Here is a 15,335-nt window from a genome sequence, read left to right on the forward strand (position 1 = left end):
GGTTCATCAGGTCCATGGACTTAGGATGTAGAATGAGTGTTCTTCCTCAAGTTCACGCACATGTGTGTGGCGGGGGGGGGGGGGGGGGGTGGGGCGGGGGGCGGGTATGTGTTGGGGAGGGAATGTAGCAGAGGAAGACTGGGGGGTTTTCTGAACTTCCTTGATTCACAGCGCTCTGTTCCCGAAATGCTTCAATACTCTCGTAGTTGGGTTGTGCAAGCTCCTATCTTAGAGCAATGTGTGTGGGAGCCAGGTAAGACTTTGGAGATCAACTGCTGCCTCTCCTCTCCCTAACCGCCCGCCCACTGAGTCTCCTCTTACGGAAGAGGAAACCAGGGACCAGCGAACAGGTGTCCAGATCCACAAATCAGAACTGAATCCAGATGCTTGGAATAGAAACCCATCCCTGCAGCCCTCCTGTGACTGACTCGAGTTGTTCACAGACTTTCTTCCTCCTTTTCCAGGCAGTGCTAAGCCCTCTCATAGCCATCGCGCTGAAAATATCCCAGATTCACGAGAGAACCGGCCGGAGGGGCCCTACTGTCATCACCTGAACGGAGGACAGATCACTCAGCACAGCCAAAAGAACGCGCTCGGCGGGGGACGCTTCACTCATGCCTTCTTGCTACCTGTTTGTGCCTCTTATGACTTTGAAAAAAAAACAAAGGTTGATTTGGTGGTGGGCGGGGTAGGTGGGGAAAGAAAAAAATGTCTGTTTTGTTTGGGTTTTAGTCAGTTTCTGCAAATGCAACAGGGTCTTCGGTTGTCTCTGAAAGCTGCACTGTCATCTGATATCTGCTTTATCACACAAGGGAACCTGCCCTTTTGAGAGAGAATCAGGGGGCTGGGAATAGTCAGGGCATCTGTGCATCGTTGGCGTCAGGTGAGAGAAGGTTCTGGAATAACGGAGGAGAGTGCAATGCCAGAAGTCAGCTGACCCTGAGCCCCAGGTGCTCCCGGACAGACCTAAGAAGGCTCTCCTCAGCAGCGGGAGGATTTAACTTTTCATCCCAGGTCAGGTCTCCCATGGGTGAAAGTTGTAGAACTCCTAATAGCCCACCTCATGCCCACCAACCACCTGATGGCCACTCACCCTCCTTCCCATCTCCAAAGTCCCCATGCCACCCCCTTCACATCTTCAAGAGCTTTCTACAAACCACAATGACACACTTTCAACAAAACATATCAAAGGGTGTTTTTCTCTCTTATTTTGTAAATAATATCAATACTAGCTATTAAGCAGGCTGCATTCCTTCAAATTCAGCCATTCATTACACAGGTGGGAGGTCATTTCTTAGCAGGACTCTGAGAATGAATGCTGAACGTTTTCGGGCCCCGTCTTGATTATATCACGTGGGTTGGTACATGAGTTGATACTAATTCCTGCTGCAAAGGCAAAATACCACCATGTTGGCTGTCTCTCTGACTTTCTCACTCTGCTAACTTATCTCCCAATAAGGGCCTGTTTTCATGCACTTGTTTGGACACAGTTCAGATCTTACTGGTCATGGCTGTAAAAGGAGACAGTGAAATGCTGTAAAAGTAGGAGATGAAGTGGATGCTGGAAGAGAACCTTGCTGGTGGCACAGTGATGGGCCTGATGAGACGGCAGGGAAGGTGGGGTCCCCTGCTGGAAAGCAGAGGGTCACAGCTGGCTTTATTTGCCCAGAAAAAAAGATATTGTGTCCCTGGCAGCCTCCGTCAGTCCTCAGCCAGAACCCTGGGCGCACAGGACCTGTTTGCATATGTTTTGCTTCCTTGGGAACGCACCCACTTATCATGTCATTGGCACAGATAACATGGTGCGCTTTGACCGTTCAGAAATGCATTATTGCTGTAGTCAAGATTAGGGGAAGCAGAGAGACATTCCCAGCAAGGTATTTGTTTCCATTTTCTATCTATGCTTCTGTCAGAAACTTGCTAGGACCTTTAGTAGCTAATAAAAAAGAAATTTCTGATTTCAACCTTACACAAGAATTGTGGATTTTTGCTTATTTGTTTGTCTTGCCATTTGACAAACTCCAGTATTGGTCACTCTTCTGATATGTCTGCCTTGCAGAACACTTGCAAGGGCTGGTATTCATCATTATGATCTTGGGAATTTAGTAAATAAATGGAACAGAGAAGGCAAAGTGCTCAAAACTGCCTTTGGGCGTCAGAAGAAACGAACGTGGCATCTAATCTTTCATCACAAGTGTCTTGATTTCAAAATAATAGTAGGGTGGCTTTGAGCTGAGATTCTAAGGAACTAGTTATGAAGTTTATCAGCAATGGAATACAACTTGCCTTGTGGCTTTGGTTCTCATCATCTTTAAAGTGGAGGTCCATGGGACTTCCCTGGTGGCACAGTGGTTAAGAACCTGCCTGCCAGTGCAGATTCGAGCCCTGGTCCGGAAAGATCCCACATACTGCGGAGCAACTAAGCCAGTGTGCCACAACTACTAAGCCCGTGTGCCACAACTACTGAAGCCCACATGCCTAGAGCCCGTGCTCTGCAACAAGAGAAGCCATCGCAATGAGAAGCCTGCGCACCACAACGAAGAGTAGCCCCCGCTCACTGCAACTAGAGAGAGCCCGGGCACAGCAACGAAGGCCCAACCCAGCCAAAAATAAATAAACAAATGTATTAAAAAAAAAAAAAAAGAAAGTGGAGGTTGATGACAGCACAACTAGAGACACTGAGGCTTAGACAGCTAAGCCTATTTTTCAATATTTTTTCTCAAGTTGCTGAACTTTCATCATGTCGAACTCTGAAGTTCAAATGTAAATTAATCCTCATTTTAAAATCCTGTTTCTTTATTTCAGTATGGAGTCATGTGTGTCCAGCAACACAAATATAATTCATTCATTCAGCAAACACCAGTTGAACAACCACTCTATGCAGAGTCCTGGGCTTCTTTGGTGCAGCAAACGGCTGCATAAAATATTATCCCTGCTTCTGTGAGTTTGTAGTTTGGGAACGGGAGGCTATGGCAAACATGCACAATGAATCAGGTAGACATGAAGGTTTCAGCAGCGGCACAAGCAACCGGCTGTGGGAATACACAGAGAGACTGACTCAGAGATGGAAGGCACTAGCACCTAAGGGATTTCCCAAAGAGTGGAGTTTCCTGGGCCTGGTAACCATTTCTATAATTTCACCAGGGGTGAATGTAGCAAGAACAAAGACTAGAAGTGGCGGGGTAGGATGGCTGGAGAAGAGGCTTGCTTTGGGTCTAGTGAGAGGTTGGCTTGCATGAGTGGGGCTGAAGCAGACACAACGTTATAAATATCAGACGAAGCAAATTCTTGGGCCCAGCTGCGGAAAGAAGCAGCTGCACAGCCACCTCTTTTTACGGAGCTTTTTCTCAGCGAGATTGCAAAAGGGAAGGTCCTCTAGTGGCTCAGGACACAGCCTGCCTCTGGAACCTGCTTCAGATCACACTGCCAAGGTATGAATTCTGCTTTACATAAAAGTCAAGCTTCTCTTGCTGAGCTATACATGCACATCCTCTTGCCTTACCCTCGGGAGAAGTGAAAGACAGGAAGTCACCCTTCTGCACATAATGTTCTTTGGTTCTTAAAGACAGAGCTTCAGCCACCAGTCTCTCTTAGGAGTAGATGACTGGAGAGGTCCACGAATGTTGTGGGGACCACAGGAGAGAATCGTGGGAGGGACTGTGGATAGAGTATGGCAGCTGTCAGGCCACTCCTGTGATCGGCTAGGATCGAGGTGTCCACTCACTGCACCACGTGCTTCCAGAGCAATGACAAGCACCAGTGTGTATAATGCAGTGATTCCCAAAGAGGGCAGTGCCACTCCCCTCCCAGGGAGTGTTTGGAAATGTGTGTGTATGTGTGCCAGGGAGGCGCTTAGTGGGAGGGGACCGAGGATGTGAAATCTGCTGTGTCAGCCAGTCCCCTAGATCAAAAAGTTGTTTTGCCTCATCTGTGATTCTTGAGTTTATTGACTGAGCTTGGAAATGGATAGACAGCCATTATTAAAATGAGATCTTTTATCAATCTTACTGACCCAAGGTGCAGCCTACATCTACCGTGTTCTTGGCGCAAATAGTGCTGCGTGATGTTGCAGGCTGAAGGGCTTGCACAAGGCATGAAGGCTTTCTGCACAGGAAGCTTCAGATTGATGACCAATCCCGTGGTGGCACAATGGGCTGACAGTTGGCCACACTGAGCCAGTGTTCTCTGCAGGTAATACAGGCAATGACAGGGTTAATGGCATGGTGACTTCTGATTGGCCAGCGTGGCTCAGTGTAAGGCACGGGATTTACCTTGGCAACACATCCATCAGCCACGGCTTGTGGCGGGTGTGGGGAATTTGAAATGCACCTGCGGGAACTGGTACAGATGACTCCATTTTATTGCTTGATTACCCACCGGCTACTCGCCAAACACGTGGACCCTGATATCCCAGACACCTGCCTTGAAGAGATTTCCATTCCTGAGTGGTGAAGGGGCTGAGACATCACGCGCCTTTGGAAATGAGGTAACTCCCAGTAAATCAGTCTTTGGCCCTTCAGAAGTTACAAACAGCAAGAGATTATCCGAGGCGGCAGAGCTTAGCAGAATGCCTGCTCCACTCCGACCAGCTGGAAACGTCTTCAGTGGACGGTTCATGCGGCTGACGACCCACTTGGTATGTGCATCAGCCTAAGTTGTCATGTCATGGAGCCTAGAATATGGTGAAGGGATGCGGTATAAACCCATGTCTTTATCATCTTCCCATGTCTCTTAGCACCTAGTGTGTGCCTTACAAAATAGGTGGCCTGGGGAGATACCTCACCAAAGACAGTGTGCTTAAGTAGAATCTTAAAGGATGGATACGAGTGGGAGTTTTTGAGTGGAGGGGCCCAAAGTATACACTGTACATTTCAGGTGTGCAAAAGATGCAGCACAGTGTGTTATAACTGACCTTGTCATGCTTATCTTCTGGGGGTGGAGGTGGCTCCTTCGATGTGATAAGATTAAAACACTGGAGAGTCATCACCTCACCCCTTACGTGAGCCCGCCACCCCGCCATCCACATTTCAGAGGAGGTAACGGGTAAAGACTGCACTTTCTCATAGTCTAAGTGCCCTGCCTGCCGTTCACAGAATCGTGGTTCTCGATTCATCACCATTAAATTGATTGTAAACTTCAGGAGGAAGAGGGGATACAATGTCTACTTCCCCTGAGTGAATCTTCCAGGGGTGGCCAATGAATTTTCATTAATCACAACAGGACGCTTTTTGTTTTTTTTTACTTTTCATTTTATATTGTATAGCCGATTAACAATGTCATGATAATTTCAGGTGCAGAGCAAAGCGACTCCACCATACATATACATGTATCCATTCTCCCCCAGATTCCCCTCCCATCCAGGCTGCCACGTAACATTGAGCAGAGTTCCCTGTGCTATATAGTAAGTCTTTGTTGGTTATCCTTTTTAAATATAGCAGTGTGTACATGTCAACCCCAAACTCCCTAACTATCCCTCCCCTCCACCCTTCCCCCCACCCTGTAACCGTAAGTTCATTCTCTAAGTCTGTGAGTCCGTTTCTTTTTGTAAATATGTTCATTTGTATCACTTCTTCTTAGATTCTGCATATAAATGAATATCATACGATACTTCTCTTTCTCTGTCTGACTTACTTAACTTAGTATGACATCTCTAGGTCCATCCATGTTGCTGCACATGGCATTATTTCATTCTTTTTTATGGTCGAGTAATAGTCCATTGTATATATGTACCACTTCTTCTTTATCCATTCCTTTGTCAATGGACAATTAGGTGGCTTCCATGTCTTGGCTGTTGTAAACAGTGCTGCAATGAACGTTGGGGTGCATGTATCCTTTCGTACCATGTCTTTCTCCAGATATATGCCCAAGAGTGGGATTGCAGGGTCATATGGTAGTTCTATTTTTAGTTTTTTAAGGAATCTCCATACTGTTCTCCATAGTGGCTGTACCAATTTACATTCCCACCAACAGTGTAGGAGGGATCCCTTCTCTGCACACCCTCTCCAGCACTTATCGTTTGTGGATTTTCTGCTGATGGCCATTTTGACTTGTGTGAGGTGATAATCTCATTGTAGTTTGATTTGCATTTCTCTAATCCTTAGCGACGTTGAACACCTTTTCGTGTGCCTCTTGGCCATCCGTATGTGTTCCTTGGAAAAATGTCTATTTAGGTCTTCTCCCCATTTTTTGACGGGGTTGTTTGTGTTGATGATATTAAGCCACATGAGCTGTTTGTAGATTTTGGAGACTAATCCCTTGTCGGTCACATCATTTGCAAATATTTTCTCCCAATCTGTGGGCAACAGGACACTTTTGTCTGACTCGCCCAGTGGGTTTTAATTGGTAGGCCTCTCAAAGGCAGGATTTGCTGTGGGTAGTAACCATGTTTCTGATGCTTGCTTCAGAGTACATTTGTTTTTTTTAAAAAAAAGGCAATAAATATCTCTTAGTCGTATTTCTTTATGAAAGGCACATGGCTCATTTTCTGACTCAATAGTTGATGTTCAATGATGTTAGGCTCTGCAAAAAGATTAACTCATCTGGATGCTGTGTTCCACATGGAGAATAAAATTTTGACTTACGCTCCTCTATTGATTTTTTTTCTGATACAAAACAGCAAAAAAGGGGAAAGTTTAAGTACAAAATTTATTGCAGGAAAGAGATTAAAACAATTTTCTTATGTAAACCAAAATTACATTTGTCTCACATGACTACCAGTAGTTGGAAAAACCATCTATTACAAATTCAAACTCTGGACGATAGCCCAGTTATAGAGCTTGTTCAGGTCAGTGAATGTGCTCAGACCCCAAGGAAAATTTCAGGATAACCATCTCAATAGAGGAATAGAAAGAGATGACAAGAGAGAAATAATAAATCGCCTTGCTAATAAATGACCGCCTTCCTGTTGGAGAACCACGAGTGACCTTCATGTCCACTTATGTTCTTGATGTCAAGGATTCAAATCACAGATGCCCAAAGTCCTGCTTTGTGTAAAGGAACCAGGATTTCCTTTTATGGCTTCCTGTGTATTTGTCAGGACATGCTTCATCTGAGCACTCAGCAATAACAGGGAAGAGGAGGCTACAGAGGCCCCATCCTACCTCTACAACCCTTATCCTCTTGAAAGCTCTCCATCCTTCCCACCGCTGTCCAAAGCCCTCCTGTGCCCGTTCACCAAGGCTGTCTATTATCATTAGGAACCATCTTTCATCAACAGTATAAGAATCAGATGAAAGGAAATTACACCAGGAGGTGAGGGCCAAGCTCCTAGGCAGAAAACGGAGGGCTTATTTACATTTTAAAAGAGCAGCCAGACTGTTAACCCTAAAGCAACCTTTGCTGCCTCTCTTTAAGATAGTGCTGCAACCCTGGGGCTCCACTTCCTCAAGTGGGAGACAAGTCCAAACTGTTCCCTGGGAGGAGGAAGTAGGACAGGATTAGCACAACCTAGCGCAAAAGTGTGAAGTCAGCATGTCTTCCCATGCCCCCTAGGAACCTTTCTTCACCCTCCTGGAAATAACTGTATGTTGTTGGAAAGGTTTCTTAACGTCTCCAAGTCTCGATTTATGCATCTGTAAAATGGGAATAACCATAGCACTTATCTCTGAAGGCTATAGCGAGGGCTAAATAAAAAGCGTAAAAAGTTCATAACACAGGGCCTGTGATATAAAAGGCATTCCCCGATTGTTAGATATTAATCCCAACAGAAAGTCCTCCCTTGATGGGGGAGGAAACTGAGGCCCAGAGAGATGAAGGTTTTTGCTCAAGCTCTAAAGCATCAGGCTGCATCTCCTCCCACCATTCTGCCACCTGATTTGTCCTCTTGCATTAAAACTTATAATAAGATATAATGAAGCTGACGAGGAATCACTGGGCTTTAAAATAAATGTCCTAAGTCTAAAAGTGCCTGGATCTGTATCTTGAGACACAAAGAATTTTCTGTTAATGATTAAGGTACTACAATATAGTCTCCTTTCTTTCAAGTCCTAGAGATTTACAGGGGGGGTTCTCTGAAATATATGGGTATTTTAAAACTTTTCAAGATGTATGTCCAATTCTGTATTAATACAACCTATGGCTAGTACAGATTCTTTTTTTCCTGAATCCTGTGTATGATGAATTTTTAAGTATTCTCTTTATTCAACTTGAGTCTCTAAGAAATCTTATCATATATGCTTGTACAACCATCCGTTCTTAAAATACTCATTTAAGATTTTGTACTTGAGCCATTTTGAAAGCAAATAGTGAAGTCACTTTCCTTTCACATAGAAATAAAATACACGTATTTAAAGTAAAGTCATTCAAAATAACATTCATGGGTTCCAGAGGCAAATCTCTTACAGTGTGAATTACTGTGTCACTCTGGTAATACGGTAAATGAGGATAACTTCAAAGCCAGCCAGCAGAACCCACAATTTAAATGATAATGCCCCTTCATTGCCAGCATGCTTTCCCTTTGTGATTATTGGTAATTCAGTACAGGAAGGTACGTGGTGTCCAAGCAGCATCTATTCCTCCCTTTTGGGGGTCTAGGTAATGGGAGAGGAGTTGAGAGAGCAGAAAAGCTCTCCGTGGAGCAGAGCTCTCACAACACTTTTGCAGTCCAAAAGTTCACCTGGGTTGAGATCCTTTGAAACGTTTGCCTGGTGCCGACCACACCCTTCCAGGGCTCCGCTCTGCCCTTGCAGGCCAAGCACGTGTGCGGAATTGCATTGCTGTCACACGCAGCATCCCCTCTGCAGACTCCCATGTGGGATCACTGATGTGGCTTTTCCTCCCACAGTCCCTGCCTGGGTTTATTACTAGCAGCTGCATCCCATGAGGGTGCGTCATGAGGGCTGGAGAGCTTCCCCTGCTTCAGCACTCTTGGTTTTGCCTCTCAGCATCCTGCAGCGGCGTTGCTGCCTCCACCCTGTCTGCTACAGATTCGTCATAGGATGGTGGGGCCTCCGCGTGGGCATCACCTTCATCCTCAAATTCGAGGCCCATCTCTGTATACGGAGGTGGAGGAACATCCGAGGTCTCTTGCTCTGCAGGACAGCCTTGCTTTTCAGCATCAAGACTCTCTTCATAAGCAGGAGGGTAAAAATCTGGCCTGGGGGACAAAATGCCACAAACATACATGTGTTATTTAAGCGGTTCATGCCAAAGAGGCATATGTCTGCCTCTCTCAGATCACATCGTGTGAAGTTAAACTGTTAAGAAACATTGATTCGGAAACAGATGTTCTTCCCTGGCATCACCAGTTTTTTAAAAATGTGCTGCTCTTCCAGCAAAACCCTCTTTATCAGCCGTTGGACGTGTGCCTCTATACTCATCTTTTTCCAGACTATTCCCTCTCTCTTACTCATTGGAACCAGGGACTTTCAGTGTGAGATCCTTAGCAGGGGTAGGGGACATGGGGGCCTTGGCTGGAGCATCTCTCTATCCAGTTATTTAGTTCATTCACATTTTTGTCCCCATTCACACACATCCTCTTCTACTCGATTGCACTCACTGTCTCAGATCCTCACAACCAACAAAATGGTGAATGAAAACCAGCTCCATGAAGATTCCGGAACTATATCAGATGCTTCTCTCTTTCCTATCACTCTTTCAATCAGCTAGGCCGCCCTTCCTCCCGCCGCCATACTTATTTCTCAAACTATTTCAACTGACAACTTTATGTAGATTTCAGTCGTGGTCCTTTCCATGCCAACAGGCCAATGGCTAAAGGAGCCGTTCATGCCAGAGCTGATGTACTCATCGGTAATCTTGCCCAGTGTTGCTAACTGCTAAATCCTCTGGCTTCTCCGTCGTGAATGGGATTGGGGGTGGCGTGGAGGTGAAGAAGCGGGAGGGTGAGCTTGATTTAGTTGTGTATTTATAGAGTGAGTCCTTCCAGTGCCTACAGGGAGTGTTTATGGTACGTAACCACAACAGAACAGGGACTGCCATTTGTAGCCACAGCTCCATTCCAATGTTACCAGGCCCAAAACCAAAGAGCTGAAGGAGCTATCTACTGTACAGCATAAACCTCAGCCTTCACTCAGAATAGCCAAGGCTGTGCCCTGGGGCACATGTGTAAAGGCATTGAAGACAGAAAGTTGAGCTGTTCCCTGGAGCGATTTGAGAGGCTCCGGGATGACTGCTAGCTGCCCCCATGTCCCATCCACTTCTCCCATCCCCCAGTCTCCCCACACTGCTTCGCTTTCCCAGTGTCCTGAATTCCACCATTGCAGACCCCTTTGGGTACCCATTTTGAATGCAAATCCTTCTGAGAAATGTAACTTAACCATTTACTGACTTACTAGCCATTCTGAGTGGGCTGGGCATCTATTAGATGCAGCAGAAAGGGCAGTAAAAGGGAGGTGTCATGATACCATAGTTTAAAGTATTTCAGCACAGACAGTGCAATATTATGCATGTGTTAGTAAATTAAGCTACATCCTAAAGGCAATCAGTTATTCTTATCAGGAATTCACACTCTGGAGGCAATCATCTAACATTTATACCAAAATAAAAGAAAGAAAGAAAGAAAACCATCACTCTAGAAGCATCTTCTACAATCACTTCAGTTATCTTTAATTTTTTATCAAACCCAGAGACCTTGCAGTTAGTATAATAAACATTGGAAATGGATTTTGGTCATTGTAATTAGTATCTTATTAATTAGCATAATCATGTCAAAAATCAACTGTCATGGATAAAAATCACTTATATTCAAGGTACATGGAGTAGCTAAAATATTGTTTGGCTAAAAAGTTCGTTCGGGGTTTTCCATAAGATGTTACAGAAAAACCCCGAACAAACTTTTTGGCCGACCCAATATCTTAGATGAAGAGAATAAAAGAATTTATGGAGTCTTGCAGACTGTACCTTAAGGATGACGCCTGAGGTTTTATCCCTAAATGATTCCGTGTTCAGCCAGAAATTAGGAGATTTTTGGTTGTCCGATACTTACCATAAGGTTAACTGAAATTTTTTCATTGTGGTAAAGTACATATAACATAAAATTTACCACTTTAGCAATTTTAAGTGTACAGTTCAATGGTATTAAATACATTCACATCGTTTTGCAGCCATCACCATTATCCATCTTCAGAACTTTTTCATCATTCCAGGCTGAAACTCTGTACTCATTAAACAGTAACTCTCCATTCCCTCCTCCCCTGGCACCTGGTAACCACTGCTGTACATTCTGTCTATGAATCTGACTGCTCTAGGTACCTCATATAAGTGGAATCATATAATATTTGTCTTTTGGGCTTATTTCTGGCCTATTTCACTGAGCGTATTGTCTTCAAGGTTCATTCATGTTATAGCTGCATCAGTATTTCCTTTCTTTTTAAGGATGAATAATATTCCATCTTTTGTACATACCATATTTTGTTTATCCATTCATCTATTGATGGATATATGGGTTGTTTCCACAGTTTGGCTGTTGTGAAGAATGCTGCTGTGAACACTGGGGTACAAATATCTGTTCAAGTCCCTGCTTTCAATTATTTTGTCTATATACCCAGAAGTGGAATTGTTAGATCAAGTGGTAATTTTATATTTAATGTTTTGAGGATCCTCCGTACCACAGAGCAGCTGCACTATTTTGCATTCCCACCAGCAGTGCACAGGTTTCCCAGTTTTTCCACATCCTTGCTAACCTTGTTGTTTTCTGCTTTTTTGATAATAGCCATCCTAATGGGTATGAGGTAGTAAGGTTAACCAATGATTACCTCTGGAATATGAGTGCCTTGTCTCAGGGAAATCTTTCAGGTAATATGTGATCAGAACACCTAAGAGTACAGAAAGCTGGGACTTCACTGAGTTCACGAAGAGATTGTATAGCTGATTTCATGCTTGCTTGCTCATTTGTTGCGTGACAGAATTTGGTCTGGGACTTGCTTTCCTTACAACCTGGTAGCCAGGTTATGAGGAATAACTAACCATCACCTGCCTATAAGGACAGCTCCCATGATACAACAAAAGAAAATGAGTTTGGCCTCTTAAATTGGCTTTGGTGTGTTTTTCAGTGGTGATGGAAGAAGGGTGGTTATTCTCTGGCATAAATTCCCTCTACTTCATAGTTTTCCCCAGAGGCAGCACCATTCTTCCTAATGTCTAATCCCAGAGTCATTCCCTGACAATAAAGCTTCAGTTGTAGACACACAGCCCCATGGGACGTGTAAGTTGCTCGCCAGTGGATTAGAAGTCATTGACCTTTTCCGGAACTCAGCCCCACCTCAGTGCTCCCCAGTCCTCTGGCTTCTCAGCACGTACCTGTCCACTGTGGCCAGGGGCAGGGCCCCCTGAGCACCGTAGTGTCTGAGCACACGGCTGAACACCCCTTTGCTTTCACTGGCCTGGTGGTAGGTGCTCCAGAAAATTCCACTCAGAAGGATCACAAACCCCAGAGGCAGAAGCAAATAGGCCAGGATCAGGTTCCCCTGGCAGTTGAACAGGGAGCCCGAGGAAATGAAGAAGGCCCCCAGGCAGATCATCAGGAAGCCCGTCAGAAGGGCAAAGGCACAGAGAACTAGACAGGTTCTGTTCTGCATCCCTGCTTCTTTGGAACCCAGCTCCCTGACCCTGCCACTCCCCTGCTTCCCCTGCTCAGAGAGAATGCTCTCATTAGCCAGCTGTCAGCTTTATATGCTCTGGGACCAACTGGCCTTTGGACAATTAAATGAAGCAGGCACTTAGAAGCTATTCATTAACTATTGAAAGTAACTGTAATATCCTTGATTAACCTAAAAACGCAGCATTGTGTACTGCAGGAAGGCGTGGCATAGCTCTCTTGCTCTTCTGAGCTGAATGGGACCCTAGGCTGACCCCAGTTATTTGAGGGAAGGTCTCCCATCCTTTGATTAAAAGAGTCTCTTGATTCCCATGCGGGTGATTCCAAACTAATGCTAGAGAAATTAGCATTCCTTGCTGAACCCTGTTCTTTGTGGTTTGGCAGGGAGTCCTTTCCTAATTGCGTCTTCCTTTTTCTGTCCTAAAAAGATAATTGTTAAGGCTCTTACCATATTTGTCTTGCTTCTCTCAGTGATTCTCCCTTTATTGCCTTCACTTTATAATGTTGGAAAGATTCCATGAAAAAAGCTGAGGGGTGAACTCCCTGATTCAAAGGGGAGTGTCAGCAGGAGGGGGAAGAAAGTGCTATGGAGAAGGATTGTAATGGACAGATCTTCAGGAATGTGAGGGGATTTCTGAGGATGGTTGTAAATGGTAATAATCTGGTGACTTCTGCTCTGAGTCTGATTTTGTATCTTTCCCATCTTTCCCATTGTCCCATTGTATCTTTTCCCATTTCCCCAGCCCCAATGCTGAAATAATCCTAGGGTCATTTCTTGTTCATACATAGGTGTTAGATACATTTTTTTGCTTATTGCTCAACCACTGGCTACCACACTTGGCTCAGTAGAAGTATTTAAACCAGATCTCACCGTTCCTGCTCTCAAAAAAGCCACAGGTATTTGATAAAAGAGCATTCCCTAAACATGTGTAGCATGTTTCCACCTCCATGAAAAACAAATACGTATGAGAAGTGCTGCCTGTTCAATCCTTACCCTCCCCCCAACATATCTTAGGCTTTCACAGAGCGCACTAAAATATTGAAGGCTCTGAAAAGTCCTACAATATTTTCCCCTCACAAAATACATATTAAATGAAATTTGTTTTGGTAGATGCTGCTAAAAATTGTTCCCTGTCTTCTCCTCTGTACCATTGCTCTATGTAGCACTGCCTTAAAAATTCTTTCCAGGGCTTCCCTGGTGGCGCAGTGGTTGAGAGTCCGCCTGCCGATGCAGGGGACACGGGTTCGTGCCCCGGTCCAGGAAGATCCCACATGCCGCAGAGCGGCTGGGCCCGTGAGCCATGGCCGCTGAGCCTGCGCATCCGGAGCCTGTGCTCCGCAACGGAGAGGCCACAACAGTGAGAGGCCCGCGTAGAGCAAAAAAAAAAAAAAAAAAACAGAAGCAAAAATCTTTCCAGAACCAGCCTTCTGTATTCTGTTTGGAATTGGTTTCTTCCATCTTGTCTGTCTTTGGTTTAGACACCCTACTCCAGAGCAGGTTCATGCTCTGATTCCTTCCTTTTTTATTTGATGCTTTGACATGTCCCTGCCAAAAGTCTCCTCCCACAGGGACTCTGGATCACTTTTGTCCAGAAAGGTTATCTTCAGTTCCTCTTTGATACTCCATTACTGCATTACTATTCTTTTCCATTTACTACCCCAATGGAAAAAGCAGTTCTTTGTGCAGTGCCCTAGTAGAAGTTCCATGTATACCCTTTCGCCTCATACCCACCACCTCCTCAGCTCTACTTTCATGTTATGGGCTAGGAGAAAGAGAGAAAGTCACCGGATAAAAAAGAATATACAGGGCTTCGCTGGTGGCGCAGTGGTTGAGAGTCGGCCTGCCGATGCGGGGGACACGGGTTCGTGCCCCGGTCCGGAAAGATCCCGCATGCCGCGGAGCGGCTGGGCCCGTGAGCCATGGCCGCTGGGCCTGCGCGTCGGGAGCCTGTGCTCCGCAACGGGAGAGGCCACAACAGTAAGAGGCCCGCGTACCGCAAAAAAAATAAAATAAAATAAAAAATAATAATAATGTACAGTCCTTCCTCATTTCACCTCGTAACCTTTATCTTTATTAGCTTCAATCCTTATCCTCACCTACTTTCATCTTCTAATCTTGATATTATCCTTGTAGCCTTAAAGCAACCCCTTCTCCCTTTTTCTCCAACTGTTTCTTTTTTTTGCCATATTCAAAATTTTAATCAAATGTATGTTTACTTCCAGTATCTAACATGTCAATATGTTTATTTTTTAATTTTTTTAACAAATCTTTATTGGAGTATAATTGCTTCATAATACTGTGTTAGTTTCTGTTGTACAACAAAGTGAACCAGCCATATGCATACATATGTCCGCATATGCCTTCCCTCTTGAGCCTCCCTCCCACCCTCCCTCTCCCACCCCTCTAGGTCATAGCAAAGCACCGAGCTGATCTTCCTGTGCTATGCGTCTGCTTCCCACTAGCTAGCTGTTTTACATTCGGTAGTGTGTATATGTCGATGCTACTCTGACTTCGCCCCAGCTTCTCCCTTGCACTCTGTGTCCTCAAGTCCATCCTCTATGTCTACATCTTTATTCCTGCCCTGCCACTAGATTCATCCGTACCATTTTTTTTAAGATTCCATATATATGTGTTAGCATATGGTATTTGTTTTTCTCTTTCTGACTTACTTCACTCTGTAGGACAGACTCTAGGTCCATCCACCTCACTACAAATAACTCAATTTCGTTTCTTTTTATGGCTGAGTAATATTCCATTGTGTATATGTGCCACATCTTCTTT

At 44.8% G+C, this 15,335-nt stretch overlaps 2 protein-coding genes across 3 annotated transcripts in view; one reads left to right on the plus strand and one right to left on the minus strand.

Annotated features, from left to right (window-relative positions):
• PGM5 (phosphoglucomutase 5) overlaps positions 1-15,335 on the plus strand; it is a 270,967-nt gene that overhangs the window by 189,747 nt on the left and 65,885 nt on the right. Inside the window, exon 11 of one of the 2 annotated variants that reach the window (XM_079925685.1) lies at positions 465-1,964. The exons of the other annotated variant lie outside the window; for it this stretch is intronic. Coding sequence (XP_079781811.1) covers positions 465-554 — 90 coding nt within the window. The 3' untranslated portion in view covers positions 555-1,964. Of the gene's footprint in view, positions 1-464; positions 1,965-15,335 lie in introns of those variants that run through there. 2 annotated transcript variants of the gene reach the window in all.
• On the minus strand, positions 8,841-12,548 carry TMEM252 (transmembrane protein 252). Its single transcript, XM_079926611.1, has 2 exons — positions 12,256-12,548; positions 8,841-9,094 (listed from the first exon to the last, which is right to left on the minus strand). The coding sequence occupies exons 1-2, from the start codon at positions 12,531-12,533 to the stop codon at positions 8,857-8,859; spliced, it is 516 nt and encodes a 171-aa protein (XP_079782737.1). The 5' UTR covers positions 12,534-12,548; the 3' UTR covers positions 8,841-8,856.

This window comes from Stenella coeruleoalba (genome assembly GCF_951394435.1).
Source record: "Stenella coeruleoalba genome assembly, chromosome: 7".
NCBI lineage: Eukaryota > Metazoa > Chordata > Mammalia > Artiodactyla > Delphinidae > Stenella > Stenella coeruleoalba.

Coding starts and splice junctions, on each gene's coding strand:
- TMEM252 (XM_079926611.1), bottom strand. CDS start 12,533: ATGCAGAACAGAACCTGTCTAGTTCTCTGTGCCTTTGCCCTTCTGACG. Junction 9,095..12,255: donor CCCCTGGCCACAGTGGACAG/GTACGTGCTGAG, acceptor TTTGTCCCCCAG/GCCAGATTTTTACCCTCCTG.